This window comes from Mus musculus, chromosome 11 (genome assembly GCF_000001635.26).
Source record: "Mus musculus strain C57BL/6J chromosome 11, GRCm38.p6 C57BL/6J".
In the NCBI taxonomy this organism is placed as follows: Eukaryota; Metazoa; Chordata; class Mammalia; order Rodentia; family Muridae; genus Mus; species Mus musculus.
In genome coordinates this window covers 76,742,271-76,759,447 of record NC_000077.6, presented here as the reverse complement: position 1 = coordinate 76,759,447, position 17,177 = coordinate 76,742,271, and the positions used below count along the sequence as shown (strand labels likewise).

The 17,177-nt window shown below is 43.5% G+C and overlaps 1 protein-coding gene across 2 annotated transcripts in view; it reads left to right on the top strand.

The window, feature by feature from the left end:
• Gosr1 (golgi SNAP receptor complex member 1) overlaps positions 1 to 17,177 on the top strand; it is a 36,977-nt gene that overhangs the window by 4,131 nt on the left and 15,669 nt on the right. For both annotated transcript variants that reach the window (NM_001356321.1, NM_016810.4), the window contains exons 3-6: positions 4,648 to 4,735; positions 4,972 to 5,079; positions 8,546 to 8,637; positions 10,866 to 10,940. In NM_001356321.1, coding sequence (NP_001343250.1) covers positions 4,648 to 4,735; positions 4,972 to 5,079; positions 8,546 to 8,637; positions 10,866 to 10,940 — 363 coding nt within the window. The remainder of the gene's footprint in view (positions 1 to 4,647; positions 4,736 to 4,971; positions 5,080 to 8,545; positions 8,638 to 10,865; positions 10,941 to 17,177) is intronic.

The following is a 17,177-nucleotide window of genomic DNA, read 5'->3' as shown; positions in this document are numbered from 1 at the left end:
TTTGCTTTTGTTTCTTTTTTTTTTAAGATTTATTTATTATTATATCTAAGTACATTGTAGCTGTCTTCAGACACACCAGAAGACGGTGTCAGATCTCATTAAGGATGGTTGTGGGTCACCATGTGGTTGCTGGGATTTGAACTCAGGACCTTCGGAAGAGCAGTCGGTGCTCTTACCTGCTAAGCCATCTCTCCAGCCCTGCTTTTGTTTCTTACTGAGTGTGTTTTCTGTTCAGAAGGCTTTTTTTCTGGATTTAAGGCTCATATCTGTTTTTTCCAGCAGTATACAATTTTCAAACACAAACCTGCCAGGAAGTATTGTTATGGGAGGCTTCTCCTGTGCTCTCTGCTTGGATTCCCTTTTAAAGAAACAAAGTCTTGAGAACATTCTGAATTCAGCTACACACTGGGGCTGATTTTGCTTTCCCTAGAGAGCCTAAGGTTATGAGGTTGCAGGCTGAGGCTGGAGCTCCGTGTCCGGGAACTGTAATCCCCAGCTCTGGAAAATAAAGACAGACTGTGCATGCTGTCCTAGTTAAGGTTTTACTGCTGTGAACAGGCACCGTGACCAAGGCAAGTCTTATAAGGACAGCATTTCATTGGGGCTGGCTTACAGGTTCAGAGGTTCAGTCCATTATCATCAAGGCAGGAACATGGCATCATCCAGGCAGGAGGAGCTGAGAGTTCTACATCTTCATCTGAAGGCTGCTAGCAGAGCAGCTAGGATGAGGTCTTAAAGCCCACACCCACAGTGACACACCTACTCCACAAGGGCCACACCTCCTAATAGTGCCAGTCCCTGGCCAAGTGTACACAAACCATCACACATGCTCAGTGTTCGTTTTGATTTCCAGCATGTCGCACAAATGCAGTCATCAGTGAACAGAACTTTTCTTTTAAGAGTCTTGGGGTTTTTTTTTCTGTATGTTGAGAGTCAAGGGCTATTTAATTGAACTAAATTCAACTGAATCCTAATGTTAGAGAGAATGAGGTGGGTTTTTAAAAAAAAATTATTTATTTGTTTTATGTAAGTACATTGTCACTGACTTCAGACACACTAGAAGAGGTTTCATTACAGATGGTTGTGAGCCACCATGTGGTTGCTGGGATTTGAACTCACAACCTCTGGAAGAGCAGTCGGTGCTCATAACCAGCCCTGAGAATGAGGGGTTTTCCTTTTTTTTTTTTTTCTTTTAATAAGAATGAGGGTTTTTTTTTTAACCATTTCCCTAGACTTCTCTACTATCCTAAGAATAGTGAATATTGGAAGAGATTGCCCTGTTACGTATTCATTCAACAAGTATTTAAAGAAGAGTAAATACCACTTGCCAGGTGCTGGGCATATGTGCATGAGAAGACAAGCAGCTTCCTTCTTGATCTCTACAGACCCATTGTTCTCTTCAGTGTGCCTTGTGGGAGGGTTCAGATCAGCGGCAGAGAGAGCTGCTCTGTGGCTGCACATCCTAGGGGACACCCCCACAACCTTGGTTTACGGGACACAGTAAAAAAACTGACCCCAGTCTCCACTTTGATCACTATGTGACCCAAGCTGGTCTCAACCCTGTTACCTTCCTACCTCAGCCCCCCAAGTGCTGGAATTACAGGTGTGCACCATAATGCCTGCCTAAGAACTAGGTATGTTTATGTCATGTTACAAGGCATAGAAATGGGAATGTTTGCAGAAGAAACAGAGCCTATGACCTAGTGAAACATCTGAAATAAGAATCCTTATTAAAGCCAGGCCTGGTCCATACCTGTAGTCCCACACTGAGAGAAGGAACAGAAAGACCACGTGTTCCAGGCAAGCCTCTGTCTTTACGGGGAAAAAAAAATCTGGGGCTAGAGCCATAGCTGCTTTTGCAGAGGACCTGGGTTTGATTCTCAGCAGCTGCATGGCCACACTCACAAGTGCTTATAACCAAGTCCAGGGAATCGGGTGCCCTCTGGTCTCTTCCAGCTCTGCATGCACATGATGTACATAAACTCGTGCAGGCAAACAAGCACACCCATAAATAAGGTCAAATAAGTGAGGTTTTAAAAAAGTTCTTACTAGCAGCTCTTTAGCAGGCTCACTGATTGGCTTCATTATGAAAAAACCCTCTGCCAGGCGTGGTGGCGTACGCCTTTGATCCCAGCACTCGGGAGGCAGAGGCAGGCAGATTTCTTAGTTCGAGGCCAGCCCGGTCTACAGAGTGAGTTCCAGGACAGCGGGTGTTTGAGGGGACAGTGGTCGCTGAGGTTCTTTTGACGTTGAGTTGATGACTTAGTCTTTTGAGTTGCCACATTCAGACGCTGTGTTAGAGCAGGAATCAGCCCCCACCCAGGCTGGAGTGGATCCATTTCGGTTTTGCTGGGAATAACTGATCTGTGCTAAGCTGCCCATGTGGTCATGTGTACAGTGTGGGTTTCTAATGAAGGGTACTGGTTTTTGAGAAGAGACAAATGAAACTTTTAGAATTTGCATCTGTCACACATCTTTCATCTGTGAAAAGTCAGATTTCTGACTGGCTACTCTGATATAAAGAGATGTTAAACATATTCTTGTCAACTAGGATGAGGTGGATGTGTGTTGTGAGGGGCAGGCAGGGGGCAGGGGCTGCTGGTCTGAAAGCCTGCTGGCCTCGGCTGTGAGCCTGAATGCTGTCTGCTGAGTCCTGAATAACTGTTTAATCGGGTCATTTACATCTCAGTTTTCCTTTTGATAAGAATCATTAAAGGAAGAGAGAATTTAAAAGCATAAGAAAACATATTTTTGGAGAAAAGCTAAAGATTATTTCCTCTTAGGCCTCATAATGTAATCTGTGACCAATTTTTTCCCTTCACTATTATAAGGAGCTTTTTTCTGTGTTCCATTATCCTTTCAGAATTTTAGTTGCTTAGAATATTCTTTATCATTTGGGGAGTGGTGCACAGCACTTGGAATGTCTTTATTTCATTTACATTTTGTACTGTTTTTTAGTATTTTTGGATTATGGAGGTTGTTTTGTTTTGTTGTTTTTTGGTTGGTTGTTTTTTTTTGTTTTTTGGGTTGTTGTTTTTTTTTTTTTGTTTTCTGAGACAGAGTTTCTCTGTGTAGCCCTGGCTGTCCTGGAACTCACTATGTAGACCAGGCTGGCCTTGAACTCAGAAATCCACCTGCTTCCCTAGTGCTGGGATCAAAATCCGCCTGCCTCTGCCTCCCAGTGCTGGGATCAAAGGCGTGCGCCATCATGCCTGGCAGAGGTTTTTTTTCATTGATTTATTTTTTTCACTTTATATCCTGATGGCGGCCTCCCCTCCTCCTCTCCTCTCCTCTCCACCCCACCCCTACAAATCCTTCCCCTCATTATCCCGCCCCTTCTCCTCAGTGATGACAACCCCCCCTTGGGTACCCCCGTCCCCCCAGGGACATCCAGGTGCAGTAGGACTGAGCTCGTCCTCGTTCACTGAGGCCCAGCCAGGCAGTGCGCTTAGAGGAGAGGCAGCGACAGAGTCAGAGACATCCTCCGCTCCAGTTGTTAGGGGACCCGCATGAAGGCCAAGCTGCACATTTGCTACAGATGTGTAGGGGACCTAGGGCCACCTGAGCATGCTCTTTGGGCTCTTTGGTTGGTGGTTCCGTCTCTGTGAGCCCCATGGGCCCAGGTTAATTGACCCTGTAGGTCTTCTTGTGGTGTCCTTGACCCTTCCAACTCTTCTACAGACTGCTCAAGCTCCATCTGATGTTTGGCTGAGGGACTCTGCACCTACCGCCATCCACGACTGGATGAAGCCTCTCAGGAGACAGTTATGCTAGGCTCCTGTCTGCAAGCAGAGCAGGGCATCATTAATAGCATCAGAAGCTGGTTGTCTCACACGGGTTAGGTCTTAAGTTGGGGCAGTCATTTTTTGGCTGTTCCTTCAATCTCTGCTCCATTTTTATCATGTGTATCTTGAAGGTAGGATGCATTTTAGGTTGAAGGTTTTGTGGGTGAGTTGATGTTCCCTCTCCCTCCACTGGAAGTCCTGCCTGGCTACAGGAGGGGGCCACTTCTGTTTCCATATCCCCCCCCCCGTAGGGGTCTCTAGGGTCACCCCCATAAACTCCCCGGAGCTTCCCCATCCCAGGCTCTAGCTGTCCCAGAGATGCTCCCCCGCCAGTTTATATTCTTATACCCTACCCTTGCCTGCCCCCCACACCTGATCCCCAGTCCCCTCCTCACCCCCTCTTCCATCCAGTTCCCTCCCTCCCTCCACCTCCCATGACTGTTTTGTTTCCCCTTCTGAGTGAGACTCACACATGCTCCCTTGGGCTCCTTGTTACGAGGTTTCTTTGGGTTTGGCTGTCCTGTACTTGGTGGCTGTTATCCACTTATCAGTGAGTACATGCCGTGCGTGTCCTTTGGGTCTGGGTCACCACTCAGGATGGTATTTTCTAGTTCAGGACAACATATAGGAGTAAGTTCTCTCCTTCTACCTTGCGGATCCCAGTGACTGAACTCGAGTCACCAGGCTTGGCTCAGGCACCTTTATCCTCTGAGCCATTTTGCTGACCATAAAATCATAATCTTTAAAGAAAGATAAGGAATGTTTTGGAGTTTATTTGATCTCTTTAAGAAAAATTACCTGATTATTTTAATATGTTTTAAAGGGCTAAGTAATTGATTTTTTTAATTGAACTTCTCTTTAGTTCTGACACAACACCGCTATTAAATGGATCAAGCCAAGACAGAATGTTTGAGACAATGGCAATTGAAATTGAACAGCTTTTGGCAAGGGTAAGTGCTTTTGGGTAAACAGCTAGTTTGCTGTTTGTTAGATATGACTCTGCATTATATTGTTTACTGAAAACATCCATTCATTCACGGCATGTTCCTCCTCTGGCCACTTGAATTTTAATGGCAGCCATCCAAATTGTAACATGTTATTTGCGGGAATTGCCAGTGACTGGTCTTGTCTTGTTTACTGTCAACCAAGAGGACATATTTTTAAACTATTTTCCTTTTCTTTCTAGCTTACAGGAGTAAACGACAAAATGGCAGAGTACACCCACAGTGCAGGGGTGCCCTCCCTGAATGCAGCCCTGATGCACACGCTGCAGCGACACAGAGACATTCTGCAGGTGGTGTATGGGGCGTAGTGATGTCTCCATGTTACTGAGGTGGCTAGAAGAGGAGTAGCTAACTGTGGTTAGAGTGTCTTTTTAGCAAATACCAAAAGTATAACAAAGCACCATTAATGTGTAAAGATTTATTAGGTGGTATTAAAGTACAGATGTATAGATTGGAAGGCAAACATTTTTATTACTGAGAAAACTAAACAACTATGTGATTTAAGAACTCTTTAAAAAATGGTACCCAACTTTAAATCTTAGCACTCATGAGTCAGGCAGTCCAGTTTCAGTGAGTTCAAGGCTAATCTAGTCTATATAATGAGTTCCAGATCAGCCAGGACCACATAGTGAGACCCTGTCTCAAGATGATGATGGTGGTGGTGATAGGAATAGGAGAGATGGCTTTGTGGGTCAGAGTGCTTGCACTGAAAGCAAGAGGATCTGGGTTCAAATCCCTAGAGCCCATATAAAAGCCATGCATGGCATATGTATCTGCCACCTCAACTTTGTAGGAGACGAAGACAGATGATCCTAAGAACTTGCTGGCCAGCTAGCGTAGCCAAAGGAGCAAGCTTTAGATTCATTGAGAGACTTAAAAACTAGATGGAGAGCAATAGAAGAAAATAGCCATGTTCATTTCTGACCTCTGCACACATGTGCATAGGAAACACACATGCACACACCTAAACAAAGAGGAATGTTCTCCAAAGCTTTTCTTTCTTACATGTATGTATGTATGTATGTATGTATGTATGTATGTGTCTATGTGCATGTATGGAGATCAGAGGACACTTGATATAATTCAGTTCTAGTTTTCTACCATGTGAGTTCTTGGGATTAAACTCAGGCTGTCAGGTTTGGCAACAAGTGCCTTTACCTACTGAGCCATCTTTCTGGTCCACAACTGGGAATCTGAGTACTGTGGCACACAGCTGTAACCCCAGGACTTGCAAGATTGAGGGAGGTGGAGTACCATAAGTTGGAAGTCAACTTGGTATGCGTAGTGAATTCCAGACCAGCCAGGGATACATAGTAAACCTCATCTTGAAAGGGGATTGTGAACCAGGTGTGGTGGCACAGGCCTTTAATCCCAGCACTGGGAGGCAGAGGCAGGTGGATTTCTGGGTTCGAGGCGAGCCTGGTCTACAGAGTGAGTTCCAGGACAGCCAGGGCTACACAGAGAAACCCTGTCTCGAAAAACCAAAAAAAAAAAAAAAAAAAAAGAAGGGATTGTGGGGGTGGGGAATAAGGAGCAGAAGTATAATTCGGTGATAGGATTTGTGATCAGTGTGCACAAGGCCCCACACTCAGCCTCCAGAAGGCCAGGTGCACGCCATGTACTCACCCAGAGAGAAGGACCAACAATGGACAGTTGGGATTGTGGTCAGTGGTAAAACACTGAAGAGAAAGGGAGTGGGGACTTCAGCTCAGGTGTCAGAATGTACACAGAGCCCTGAGTTTAGTTCCCAAGTCTCCTAGTTCAGGTTTAGAATCCTAGCACTTAGAAAGAAGACACAGGAGAACCAGAAAGTCAAGGCTAGACCAGGCTGTTAGACCCTGACTCAGAAAAGAAAAGAACAAAGCAAGAAAAGGGTATTTACGACCACTGTAGATGTCTGACATGACTTTGGAGCCTCTCATTGGTACAGTTAATGAAAAAAACTACAGCAAAGCCTGAGATAAATATTTGAAAGGAAGAGGCAAATTTGTAGCATGTGGCATGATAACATCATATATGTCATACACCAAGAAAATTAAATGATAGAAGTTAGAAGTAAACTCAGTAAGACAGTATATATAAAAGCAAGCCATTGTGCTCTGTACACACAGTGGCCCATTGGGCCCTGAACTAAATGGGATGGGGCCAGGCGGAGCAGAGGGCAAGCATGAATGAGGCCCTTGTTCAGCCACTGGCACCAAAAGTGAAACACACACAGCCATCCAGGTGTGATGGTGTCACCTTGTAATCCCAGTACTCGGAGGTAGAGACAAGAAGATCAGGAGTTCAAAGCCAGCTTGGGGGATAAATGAAACCTTACATATACACGTATAAAGGGAAATAGGAAGTGATTTCTCTTTAGGGCAGGCTTTATGCTCTGGCTTTGTGATCCATACTTTTCCCTGACTTTCAATCCCCCTGCCTCAGCCTCCAGATACTGACGTTCCAAGTTGTGCCCATAGTCAGCTCTTTGTGTTCTTTTTTTCCTTTTTTTTTTTTTTTTTCATTTTATTTTTGAGACAGTTGCCTTTACCACAAGCTGGCCCTGAATTCCCAGTCCTCTTATTCCACTTCCCAAGTACTGGAATTACAGATGCACCACCAGGCCTGACTTTCTTTACTTATTTTAGAATGACAAGATGATATCAAAGTTCATTTAAATATCATATAAAATAACCAAGAATAAAGCTTAATATAGTTCTGAAAGTGAAGAAGAGTATTTAAAGCCGGGCGTTGTGGCACACGCCTTTGATTCCAGCACTCAGGAGGCAGAGGCAGGCAGATTTCTGAGTTCCAGGACATCCAGGGCTACACAGAGAAACCCGTCTTGAAAAACCAAAAAAAAAAAAAGAAGAGTATTTAATTTTACCACTCAGTCAGGTGCTGGTACCTGCGTGTATAGAGCCTAGAGGTCAACCTTTGGTAGTCAGTTGTTCCTAGGTTTTTGAGGCAGAGTCTCCCTAGGACCTGGGACTTGCCAGTTTGGCTAGGATAGCTGGCTGAAGAGCCATAGGGCTTCTCCTGTCCCTGCCTCCTCACTGCTGAGATGACAAGGGTAAACTCACGCCCAGCTGCGTACAGCCCAGCTGCAAACAAATAGGGCTTTACTGGCAGATTTTCCTCTCTTTCTCTCTCTCCCTTCCTCTCTTCCTTTCTCTCTTCCCCCTCCCTCCCTTTTTCTCCTCCCCCACCACTCCTAAAGATTTAAATGTAGAAAAGCATAGGAAAGCAGGGGAAGAAAGAAAATCTATCCAAGTTCCAAATAGAGCATGGGTGAAATTTATAGATTTCTGAGCATTGAAGAGCTGAGGAAGATCAAATGTCAGAAACTACAGCAAAGGACTCAATTGTTTAATATACATAAAAGTAGTATTAGATATGAAAGACAATAGACAAAGTGGATGAAAAGTATAAACTTTCTTAAAAATGAACCGGGGATGTAGCTCCATGGTCGAGCATTTGCTTTGCATATGTAAAGCCATGGGTTGGACCCTCAGCACTGAGGGGAAGGGGGGGAGGGGGCAAGGGTTTGGAAAAGTAAGCTCTAAGCCTTACTAAGTACACCACTGAGTAGGAAATCGCTCCCTTCTTTTACCCTAGGCTGTTTGAAGTCATTTTGTCTTGGATTTAAGGTACTAGGTGTTAGTAATGTTTTAGTGTTTTGTAATGTGTAGCCTAATGAGCATGTACAACTACTTTAAAAGGATAAAAGTAAATTAATAGTTTGTGTTGAGACCGGATGTTGATTTATTTCAGGATTATACACACGAATTTCATAAAACCAAAGCAAACTTTACGGCAATACGGGAAAGGGAGAATCTCATGGGATCAGTACGGAAAGATATTGAGTAAGTTGCCTTCATGTTATTGTATGCAGTGTTTATGTGTTCTGTTTAGGCTGTGTCTGTAGTTAATTGCAAATTGAGTAGCAAAACCAGGATTTAGACTTTGGGGTTTCTGATTTTCCATTTCCTTTTCCTCTGAAGCTTGCTAAAGTATGGGCGGATTCTACTTTGCCATCTCCCAGGTTCCTGTGCCCTTGCCAGCCTTGAATTTCTTAGGTCCAGCATGAGTGATTCCCTTCCGTCCATGCTAAGAATGGCAGGAATGCTGATCTCTGAAGGTTCTATTTCCCTGCCGCTTGCTTCTCTCTCTTATATGTTCAGATAGCTGTTAGCTTCCCTGAAATTCTGAACTAGGTTTGTATGGGAGCAGGAGTTTCTAGGTTTAATATAGAATCAAAGCCTTGCAAGACTAAGGCCTTCTGGCATTTTACAGTGGTCTCAGTCCGTAGATTTGCTCTTTCCATCCATCGCTTCGCTGTCCCCTCGGGAGCATAGGCTAGCATTCCACTTATAGTCATGTTTTTACAACTGACCTTGGCTGATGAAGTCCTGTAGAGCATCTAACTGATGCTGAAGATTTTCTGTCTTGTTTTTGTTTTTTTGAGGCACAGGTCAGGTTGGCTTTGGTCGTGGCACTCCTGACTCTGCTTCCCAAGGGCTGAGATGGTAGGTAGCTCCCACCATACCTAGACAGTTTTCCATTTTGGACCATCTAATGAATGATACTACCATTCGTTTATGATAGTTTGTGATATTTTCATTATATCAACTAGGACACACACTCATCACAAGCTGGTATGTGTTATGTGTGCTCTGAAAAACATTCCTAAAGAGACTCTCTGCTTAGCATTAGTGGGCCTGAAGCCTGCTGTGTAGAGCAGACTGGCCCTCTGATTTCTAAGAGGAAAGAGGAAGAGTGTGTTTTGTTGTTTGGAATGTATAAGCCTTCTTTAATAGCTATACATTTAGCTCTTCCACAGCTTGTGGGAACCCCTAGAATATAACCCTTTAGTTTCTGAAAAAATGTTAATAAAAATATATTCATTCATTCATTCATTCATTAAACCATTGTCTCAGAACCGCTATGAACAAGACATCCTGTAAATAGTCGGTGTGAAAATGGCAGCTTAGCTGTGAAGGAGTGTATGATCACAGTGCTAGAGGGGCTTGTTAGTGAGTGAGGCCCAGTAACACCTAAGTGGCAGGGGTTCGCTGGCGGCTTTGCTGGGGTTTTCTCTACTGTTTCTGCATTTAACACAGTCCTTTCTGTGGATTACCTTTTTGGTTCCAATATACTCCTTTGAAAGAGGCAGCTATCATTAGGTCTTATTTTACAAAAGTTGGTGTCAAGAGGCTTTCTACGATCATCTGGCTACATAATGGTGGTGCATAGACTTCAGAGTCATGTCAGCTGCTTTGCCAGTCTCTCCTGTGTCTTGCATGCTGTCACTGCTTCTCAGCCAGACCCTCAGGTATTATAACATGACCCCCTATTCATAGACATTGGTACAGTCTAAGTTCTTAAAGACCAGTTGTGGTGGCACATGCCTTTAACCTCAGCACTCAGGAGGCGGAAGTGGGCAGACCCTGTGAGTTTGAGTCCTGGTATACATAGAGTTCCAGGACAGCTAGGGCTACATAGAGAAACCCTGTCTCCAAAGAAAGAAAAGAAAGGGGAAAACGAAAAGAAAGAAATAAAATGTTGTTGGAGAGTATTGATAGAGGTAAAGGTCACCTGTGGTCATTGTAATGTGCAAACAATGAACATGGAAATCCTGACGTGTGCCATGATTGAACATTTGGCCTCGGCTCGTGCTGCTGTGATGACTAACGTTGGTTCAGTGGCTTCTTGCCCCGTGTGCCATGTGCTCATTTGTCTAACGTTGTACTTCTGCTGGAGAAAGTAACACGAAAGTTACCACACCAAGGAAAAGTAGGAGCCCCCGTTCAGAAGCTTGGGTTAGTTTGGTGAGAAACAGAAAAGCCCTACATCTACACTGGAGAAACAAAATTCATCCTGTGCATCTGTGGTAGTGGGAGCACTCTGGGGAGCACTCCGGGGAAGCACTCTGGGGAGCATTCCGGGGAAGTGAAAAGCATTATATTCTGATGGTTTACTTGAGACTGTGGAGAACACAGAACTCTCCTCTGCCATCATTAGGGTCAGTGCCTTAACCTGATGTTGCAGCACTTTCAAAATATGTTCTTGTCTTTTCTTGACATTGCTGTAGGTCATATAAAAGCGGGTCTGGAGTAAACAACAGGAGAACGGAACTGTTTCTGAAAGAGCATGACCACCTTCGAAAGTAAGTGCTGCCTGCTTTCCCATGCTTGCTGATGCATGTACCTGGGAAGACACTTTATCCCCAGAAGGGCTCTGCTGGTGGGGATCCAGCCTGCTGTGAGGGGTTTCGGTGGAGGTGAACCACAGCTCATCAGCCATGATTAAATGATGCCCTGTGAGGATTTGCCTCCTCTCTGCCTGTCTTCTCTTAAAGACCAGTTGTGGTGGCACATGCCTTTAACCTCAGCACTCAGGAGGCGGAAGTGGGCAGACCCTGTGAGTTTGAGACCTGCGTTTGAGCACATGCTGCTGTGCTGCTGGTATCCCTACTGCAAGCCATTGATGGTATCCACAGTAGTAACACTGATCATTTATGTTTGAATGGTCTCTCACCACTTACCTTATTGAAGAAACTTTATAAAGAGTAAAAAGGCCAAATATCAAGTGTAGAAGAAACAAATAAAAACAACAAAACTAAGATTTCAGCAGAAAATGATTGAGTAAAGACTAGTGTGCTTTAAAACAAATCCCTCATCCTATCCCGTGTCAGCTATTTTTCTCCATGATTTTTTTTTTCTTGTTTGTATTTTGTGGTAAAACTTAAGGATCAGAACAGTTGTCTCTGAGCTCATCTTGTTAGCCCTTGAATGTCCATGCTAAATAGTCCATGTTAGGAATTAGTTTGCTATTTGCTACTGAATGCCATTAATTAGTTATGTGTGATAAGCTCAAGGTACTGTTGAATTCATTTGCCTTTAAAGACCACCACTTTATTTTTTTTTTATTTATTTTTTTTTAAAGATTTATTTATTTATTTATTTATTTATTTATTTATTTATTATATGTAAGTACACTGTAGCTGTCTTCAGACACTCCAGAAGAGGGAGTCAGATCTCGTGATCGGATGGTTGTGAGCCACCATGTGGTTGCTGGAATTTGAACTCCTGACCTTCGGAAGAGCAGTCGGGTGCTCTTACCCACTGAGCCATCCCACCAGCCCCCAAGACCACCACTTTAAATATAAACTGTTAAAATGAAGTCACAAGTGACTGGACCAGTAGCTCAGTAGTTAAGAACACCAGCTGCTCTTACAAAGGGCCTGGGCTCCATTCCCAGCATCTACGTGGCAGCTCACAACTGTCTGTAACACCAGTGCCAGGGAATCTGATACCCTCTTCTGGCCTACACAGGCACCAAGCACACATGTAGGCAAAACACCCATACACAGCTGGGCAGTGGTGGTGCACGCCTTTGATCCCAGCACTTGGGAGGCAGAGGCAGGCGGATCTCTGAGTTCAAGGCCAGCCTGGTGGTCTACAAAGTGAGTTCCAGGACAGCCAGGGCTACACAGAGAAACCCTGTCTTGAAACAAACAAACAAACAAAAACCAACCAAACAAACAAAAATCCATACACATTAAAATAATATAAAATAAAAACACAGAACAGGGTGTGGTGGTATGTGTCTGTAATCCCAGCTACTTAGGAAGGTGAGTCAGAATGGTTGCTTTGACTTACCACTTTGGGCAACAGAGTAAGAGTGTATCTTAGTATACATGTACAAACACATGTACATTTACATACACACATGCAGATATCAAAATCCTATGTGTGGTGTTAAGGAATGAAGTCAGGGTAGGCCAGGACTCAACCTCTGAAATACCTACTTAGACAATTCAGGTCTTTTTAGAAGCTGTGATTCTTCTAGTGTCAGAACTAGTTGGTTTTGGATTCTGTTTTTTGTTTTTATTATTAATCTTTGTATGTTTGCATGTTCATGTGCATGTATGTGTGCATGCATGTATGCATATAAGAATATAGAGGCCTGAGGTTGAAAATAATCTTCTGTCTTCCACCTTATTCATTAAGACAAGGCCTCTCAAGTCCACAGCTCCCCAGTATGGCTCGTCTTTCTGGCCACCTCGCCCTGGGGATCCTTTGTCTCCTTGTGCTGAGGCTTGAGTTAGAGGCGGTCCTCTGCACCTCCCAGTGTCCCCATAGCATCTGGTGATCTCAAATCTGGTCATCATGCTTATGTGGCAGTTATTTTAACCACTGCACCATTTCTCCAGCTCCTTTTCTTTAAATTACATTTTATTTACTATTTTGTGTTTGCAGGGTATGTGTCAGAGCATATACATGGAGGTCACAGGACAAGTTTTGGGAATCTATTCTATGATTCCACCGTGTGAGCTACAGGGATCAAACCTACATGGTGGAAGGAAAGAACCAACTTCTATAAGTTGTCCTCTGACCTGCATGTATGTTGTGACAGGTGGAGTGTATGTGTACACACACACACACACACACACACACACATATGCAGGATAACTTAAAATGTAATTTTATGTGTATGAGTGTTTTGCCTACATATATGGGTGCTGCATGCATGCCTTCATGCCTGAAGAGACCAGAAGAGGGTGCTAGACAAAGATGGTTGTGAGCCACCATGTGGGAACTGAACTCAAGTTCTCTGCAAGAGCATCAAGTGCTCTTAACTGCTGAGCCCTCTCCAACCCCCGATTTAAAAAAATAGAAAATAAAAGCAAGTAGATATAAAGGGAAATGCTTGGAGATTCTGCAGGTACTGTCTCTACCCAAAATGTCCTCACTAAGTCTAGCGTTCTTTCTGGCTCTCACTCTCACTACGAGGGTTCTGATTTGCCTTGTCAGTTCTTTGTATGTTTATTTACTTCTGTAAAGGAAGAGTGTCTCTCCATATTCCATTCTGTTCCTCAAGGAGGGCTCAGATGCAGTGAGCTTTGTCTAGGATTCTAGTTACTTTGTTGCTCACACCATTGGGCCTCATTTGGGTTAGCATCTGTCATTTGGCATGCCTTGTTATTCTGGGGTGCTTCCTGTAGTTCCTGGTAGAATGAAATAATCACGGCTCATGTTATATTTTCCTTCCCTCAGCTCAACCACTTTACTAAGCAGCCTCAGGGTTTCTTTTATTGGCATGTGTTATTAAGGAACTTAGATCTAGGTGTAAGGAGGGGGTTGGTTGGTTGGTTGGTTGGTTTGGTTTGGTTGGTTTGGGTTGGGTTGGGTTGGTTGGGTTGGTTTGGATTGGATTGGTTCGGTGGGTTGGGTTGGGTTGGGTTGGTTCAGTTTGGTTTGGTTTGGTTTGGTTCAGTTTGGTTTGGTTGGTTGGGTTGGTTGGTTGGTTTGGTTTGGTTTGGTTCGGTTGGGTGGGTTGGTTGGTTTGGTTTGGTTTGGTTTGGTTTGGTTTGGTTTGGTTTGGTTTGGTTGTATTGCTACTGAGGTGATTGTTTCCAGGTACCTTGGTGATAGTTTTTATCATGAATGTGTTTCAGTTTTTAAATTAATAATTAATTGTAGCTATTGAGGAGAACAATCATATTTATCCTCATTTATTATAATGTAATAAATTACATTATTTTCAAACATTAAACCAGCATTGAATACCTGGAGTCCAACTTGTTCATGAAATATTGGATGGGAACTGTTGGATTTATGTTAAGGAATTCTGCATTATTCTTATGAAATATAATGTAGTTTTCTATTCTGGAAATGTTTTTTGTGCATTTTAATTCAAGTAATGCTGTCTATTTTAAGTGAATTGGGTTGTATCCCTTCTCTATTTTCTGAAATAGTTTGTGTGGGCTTAGTGTTGTTTCCTTCTTACATATGTAGAATTTCCCAGTGAATCCATCCAGCTCCGGGTTTCCTTTGTGGTAGGATAGAAGTCGAATGTCCCTGAGCCAGTAGGTGGCTCACTGGAGTCAGCTCAGTGGTAGACACAAATCATCCTTTGCCAGAGGAGTTGGAGTGCTACCAGCAAGGATGTGATATGCGCAGGGCTCCAGTGATGGTTCAGCCAGCTGGGAGCGTCAGTTTTGGCTTTCTGTTTTCTGCAAGGCTGCAGACCGTAAGCAGAGCGGAGGGTGCTTCAGCTGAACCTCACCGAGTCCTCTTCCTGGAAGAGGTTTTACTTTAACACTCCCTTCTTCCCCAGGTCCCTCAAATGAATTAGCTTTTCCTGGGCCTGTTGGTCATTTTACTATGCTTCATGTCACTTTGTTTCTTTGTAGCCAGCTGCCTACTACCTGGGCCCGATTCCTTTCCCATATATGTTGTAGTTAAAATTAATATCAATTAGGGTCTCTATCCCACCTTAGATCATTTAGTTCCCAAATAAAAGACACCAAACCTTTATATTTATAATGAGCTTTAGACAGCTCTGGAGGTGGACAGATATCAACCCTCTAAGCTATTTAGTCTGCTTCCCTGCCAATAACTCTAAGCTATAACTTGCCATGTTCTACCTGGGCCACTTTTACTTCAACTGGCCAGCCCTCATGGTCAGGTCTTGTGATCCCTTGCCCGTGGCATCTTCTTTCTCTTCCTCCTCCACTCTGCTTCAGACACCAAGCCCTGGAACCAATGCCCTGCCTTCCTCTCTTCTGCCCAGCTACAGGCTGTAGGCATCTTTATTGACCAGTCAGGGATAACTTGGGGGGCAAGGTCATGCAGCATGCCTAGGTGTACTTGAGGATTTCCTCATCCCTGAGGCAGCCAGATCTTGGGGGCCAGTATTTAGCATCACAATCCATAGCAACAGACCAAACCTCAGCGCACATACACCAAGATATGTCCAGCATCCTCCTTGCACTTTTGCTTTGCTTTATCTAGTTGGTTTAATTTGTTTATTTTTTTACTCTCCAGATAGCTTGTTTAGGTTCTGTGCTCACTTGTCCCTCCTTAAGGAGGCCTTTTCTCTTAACTCAGCGAGCCCACCCTTGCTATGACTAACAAAGCTGCCTTTCTGTTTCCCTGAAAGCACTCTGACAGTGTGTAATGCTTGGTCTGTCTTCCCTGATGGACCCTCCTGGAATATGTTTCGTGAGGGAGAACTTTGTCTACCATAGAGTATTTGGATCTCCAGCCAGCCCTTGTTGTGCCATTAACACTTAATACCTAGGTGTTGTATGAATCAGTGGTTATAAGCAAGGCTGTTAATTTTGTTTTCATAAATATATGAATATACATTATACCCTAGTGTAGAAAACTCATTTGTTTCATTCAGTTATTCTCTATTGAATACTTACTATACACACACAAATATGAAATTAACTATAGGAAATAATTATTCATGTAACCACTTATCTTTTGCTTTGTAAAATAAGTTCCTTGTAAAATACTTTTGAGATTTTAAAATCTAGGCCTGGAGAGGTGGCTTATGACTAAGAGCGCTTGCTGCACACCTGTGAAACCCTGGATTTAGATCCTAGCACCTGTAAGTCCGGTGTGGTCTCTCATGTGCCTGTGACCCAGCACTGCAGCACGGAGATAGAAGGAGCACTGGACAGCTGGAAACAGGAGGCCTGGCTCAGGGAGAGACCCCGCCTTAAAGGAATAGAGCAGAGAGTGGGAGAGGAGGTCACCTGACACCCTCCTCTGGCTTCTTGTGTACACGTGTACCTGCGCACATATGTGCATATGCTACACACACACACACACACACACACAGAGAGAGAGAGAGAGAGAGAGAGAGAGAGATTTAAAATCTTTAGTAAGTCTCAGGCATCTATGTACTGACGGAACAAGAACTGGAGAGTATATAGGTCGCAGCCTCATAACTGTTTAATAGTACAGCTCTTACAAAACGCACAGTTCCTAAATTTTGGTATTTGTCCCACACCTCACTGCCTTCCTGTGAGTTGTTTCTTTAAATTTTTATATTCATTTTAACAAGGAACCATCATGGCCTGATTTTATAGAGAACGGAAAGACCAGTTGCTCTGAAAAGTGCATTGCATGGCTTCTCGTTCTCCACTTTTAGAGTGGCCTGAGCGCTGTGTTACGCAAGGATGAGTGCCATTGAAGTTAAGTCATTTTATAAAGTTGAGAACGTTCTAAAATTATAAAGAATTTATTTCAGGTAACTTTCCAGACACAGAGCCATTGTATAGAGCTTGTCGTGCTTAAATGGGATGGGTTACCCTAGTTAGTTGATAACCTGTTTGTTCTTGTTCTATTGACCACCTTGCAGGTAAGATGGAGAATGACCAACTAACTACTTGTGTTACTTTAGGTCTAACCATGCATATGAATGAAGAATTATTTTATAATCTGTTGACTATTTTTCATATCACATTATAGGCTTGTGTTTAGGGTTTGGACATTTTAACTTTAAATCTTACCAGCCCAGCCATGTCAGTGTATAGTCTAAAGTTTTTTGCAGAAGTATTTTAGGTAGGGTTGTTTTGTTTGAGACATGGTCTTGTGTATTCCAG